At 37.9% G+C, this 3700-nt stretch overlaps 1 protein-coding gene across 1 annotated transcript in view; it reads right to left on the bottom strand.

The window, feature by feature from the left end:
• Positions 1 to 355: 355 nt before the first annotated feature.
• LOC144963811 (uncharacterized) overlaps positions 356 to 3700 on the bottom strand; it is an 8501-nt gene continuing 5156 nt past the window's right edge. Inside the window, exon 2 of the mRNA XM_078897750.1 lies at positions 356 to 2571. Within this exon, the coding sequence (XP_078753876.1) occupies positions 416 to 2194 (1779 nt within the window). The 5' untranslated portion in view covers positions 2195 to 2571 and the 3' untranslated portion in view covers positions 356 to 415. The remainder of the gene's footprint in view (positions 2572 to 3700) is intronic.

Consider the following 3700-nt stretch of genomic DNA (forward strand, 5'->3'; position numbering starts at 1 on the left):
TTTGATAATATGTACTCTGTTACAGCTGGATTCTAAGATCGTTTCAGCCTAGACACGTGGATAAGTTGTTTTCGGTCCTCTGGTTGATTTAGTCTTCTTCTCTTACTTTTTTTTCTAGGGCCATTGGAAGTGCAGCTAAGCTCTAGAGCAATAAACTTTTGATTTTGATTTTTCCATCATCCTCTTAAATGCTAGCCCTGATATTACCTAAAAGTGTCACAAGTGCAGAAACAATACCCAACTATTTTATCTTTACCTTATTACTCTCTGCATAGGCTTGACGATAATTCAATGCCATATCCACAATTAAAATTTTGTTCACTCTAATTAAATTCTTTAAAAATCGAGGGTATTATTGATCCATCTCTTTACCTTTTAATCGCAATATAAATAAGTTCAAAATTAAATTAAAATATTAATGTGGCGAGTCGGAGCCAAGTTCAGGAACAACAGCTTGCACTCTTGGAAATACTGGCGTGGCGTGAACGGCTGTATAGTTTATCTTTTGTGGTGTTTTCATCAACGAAACAATTGGGGTTAAAGTCGTTTGGTTTTTCTTAGAACTCGTTTCATTTGTGATGTCTTGCGGTTCGTCAGTGATGGTAATTTGAGTGGCTGCCAGACCGGGAATTCTGTTTCGATGTCCATATTTGCTGTCTACGTCACTGATGACACTTTGGTTGTGGCCATTGTCCAAACTCTCAAGATCTTCATCCAGATTTCGATGTACCGGTTCGCATATTTTGACGGATTTGCCGTCTATAGAACCAGATTTGACCCTCAGGTTTTGTGTGTCTCTCTTTGTTTCAGCATCGAAATGAGTATGTTTCTTTTCTTTAACATGTTTTAATTTCGGAAAATTGTCTATAAAGTTAATGTTTTCGCTATCTGTATAAGTATCTAGTGCAACTCTTCTGTGAGTTTGGGTTGTTTTGGGTCTACTTTCGTCTGTTATTGGAATATCAGGATCTCCACGCAAACGTAGTATAGAGGTAGTTGGTCGAAGTTGACCACGATCTGCCTCGGGGAAATGTTCATCTATTTCTTCTTCCTCTTCTTCTTCCTCTATTGTCATGGAGACTTTATGAATTGGGACTGATTTCGCCCTGACTGACTGCTGGGGGATTGGCTCAACCATTGACTCTTTTCTCCTCGCTTCCCGAGTCGAAGGATTTGCAGAGCTTGGTTTGGCGGGAAGATCATTCCGATTGGCAGCTCTTGCTGCTTGGAATCGTTTTAACTCTCGACTCTTTCTATCAATATACCTTTTTGAGGCCCATACGGGTTTCTTTTCTTTTTTATTCCACAAGCACCAGTTCATAATTGTCCACCCGTCTAGCATTCTGGGTGTATGACCAGGAGATAGTTGGGGCTTTAACTCCACAATCGGGGGAATGTGAATATCTTCGTCGTCATCGTCAAAATCGGACATTCTAGAATTACGTCGTGATCCCCTTCTTGCGCTTGAAAATATCGACGACCTTCTGAGGTTTTCTGAATCTCTCCTGGAAGCAATAGATGCCTTCCTAGCCATGTTAGGATCAAGATTGTTGGGATTATTACCATTGGTACCCGTGGGTGTTTGATTTTTTTGTAACGAGTACTGCTTCAAAGCATTGGCCACGGTGTCGTTGCGATGTAACAAAACTTTAGTCCTGTAGGTTGGCTCTATTCTCTTCCAGTTACTTTTCTGGTTTTCGTATTGATAATAAACATCTTTTCCACGAACTTGCACGATTGGGAGGGGGATTTCCTTGCGTGATGTAGCTGTACCATCATCCGTGTTTCCGTCGCTTGTAAGATTTCCCCTAGAACGACTTCGCAAGAGTGCCAGTTGCTCAGACGATCCTCCATATTGTTGTGGAATATTTTGGAGATGGTTCTGTACATTGTGTTGATATAGATTAGAATGTAGGTTGTTGTGGGGCGTGTTGGGAAGTGATGCCGGTGTAAACTGAATATGAGGTGCGAAGTGGTTCCGTCGGTGCGAGCTGTTTGCACTTGATGGGCAGGACGTTTGGAAAGCGCTAGGCGTTCGGACGTTGATTTGAATCAAATCATCAACGAGTTTTTCTGTCTCGTCGATGTAGCGATGTGTAGCACGAACATAGTCGAGTCGTATCTGCTCCTGCTTGCGTCTGAGACCGTCCTCCACACGTTTATTTGCGGCGTACGAGCTGAGAAGACGAGGCATATTCCTTTCAATAACTTGAAATAACCATCCACATGAATAGAATTTTAGCCATGAATATATAGAGTACCAGCTTTGCGTACAGAATGACACTATATATATATCATTTCCACTTCAAACAACTCAATAATATATTATAAGGTTTTCCTCAATTGACATTGGATCCGGCATTTCTGTTTTATTCACGAAAGCTTCCATTTGATTTGGAAGTTTAACTTGTTACGGTGGGTTGCTCAAGAAGGGCGAGTTTATTTGTTGATGTCTTTGTAAAACGAAAATAAGTTATAGTGCGTTGTTTTCTTGCAAGCCACTCAATTGACCTTCATGCATTTGAAGATTAAGTCTGTTTTCTCTGGTTAATAGTTTCACTGGGCATTTATCTGTTGATTTAAAAAAAAAAATAGGAGTTATTTTATTAAATGAGATCAATTTATTTATTTCAAAATAGGAAATCGTGGGAAAGAAACGAGTCTGGAGATCATTGTTGTATGTATTCTATGTGGTCTTGTAGTATGACACTCGCCTTTGACCATCAGGTCCGGGGTTCGAGTCCCGCTCTGAGCGGCGCATGGTTGAGCCCTTGGAAAAGTTTTTTTACTCACATTCTTTTCAGGTGTAAAATGAGTACATGGCCGTTAAAAGGGCGAGTTTATTAACTAAACCGGCGCTTGCGAATGATCTCTTCCATGAAAAATTGCATTGAAATTGTCAAAAATTGGAAATCTGTGAATAAATTAAAATTAAATGAAGTAAAAACTGAAGTCCTCTGCAATCCAAAGAAGCTCACAGCATCCCTTCAAAACAACTTCATTGTGATTAACGATGAAATGATCTATTTCGCAGAAAGAAGCTAGAAACTTATGGCCCATTCACACGTGGCTATATGCCCGCTCGATCGGACCGCAATGGGGGTTTTTTTGTTGTTGGTTTTTTGTTGTTTTGTTTTTTTTTTTGGTGATTTTTGTTTGTTTGTTGTTGGTTTTTTGTTTTTTTTTTTTTTTGGATTGTCTGTTTTTGATGGGTTTTTCTTTTTGTTGTTATTGTTGTTTTTTGGGGGTTTTTTTGTTTTGTTTGGTTTTTTTGTTTGTTTTTTTGTTGTTTTTTTTTTGTTTTTTGTCTGTTTTGTTTTTGTTTTTTTGTTTTTTGTTTTTTTTGTTTTGTTTTTTTTTTTTTTTTTTGGGGGGGGGGGGGGGGGGGGGGGGGGGGGTTCGACTATATGAAAAAGGAATTGCAGATTCGTAATCGGCGACCTCGAATTAGTCAAGTCTACGCGTACAGATCACATTTTAATGCTCGGATAAAAAAAAAATTAAAAATAAATTTGCTTTGATTTTTTATTTCAATGCAGATCAAGTTGATTCGCTATGGCATATCTCACATAATTTATAGATGGTAGTTTAAAGAAAAACGCATATTAATATATTATTATTATTATTATTATGAATAATAATAACAATATTAATAATAATAATAATGATAATAATAATAATAATGATAATAATAATAATA

The sequence above is a fragment of the Berghia stephanieae genome, chromosome 1 (assembly GCF_034508935.2).
Source record: "Berghia stephanieae isolate SIO BIC M18660-M18661 chromosome 1, UCSD_Bste_1.3, whole genome shotgun sequence".
NCBI classification, from domain to species: Eukaryota; Metazoa; Mollusca; class Gastropoda; order Nudibranchia; family Aeolidiidae; genus Berghia; species Berghia stephanieae.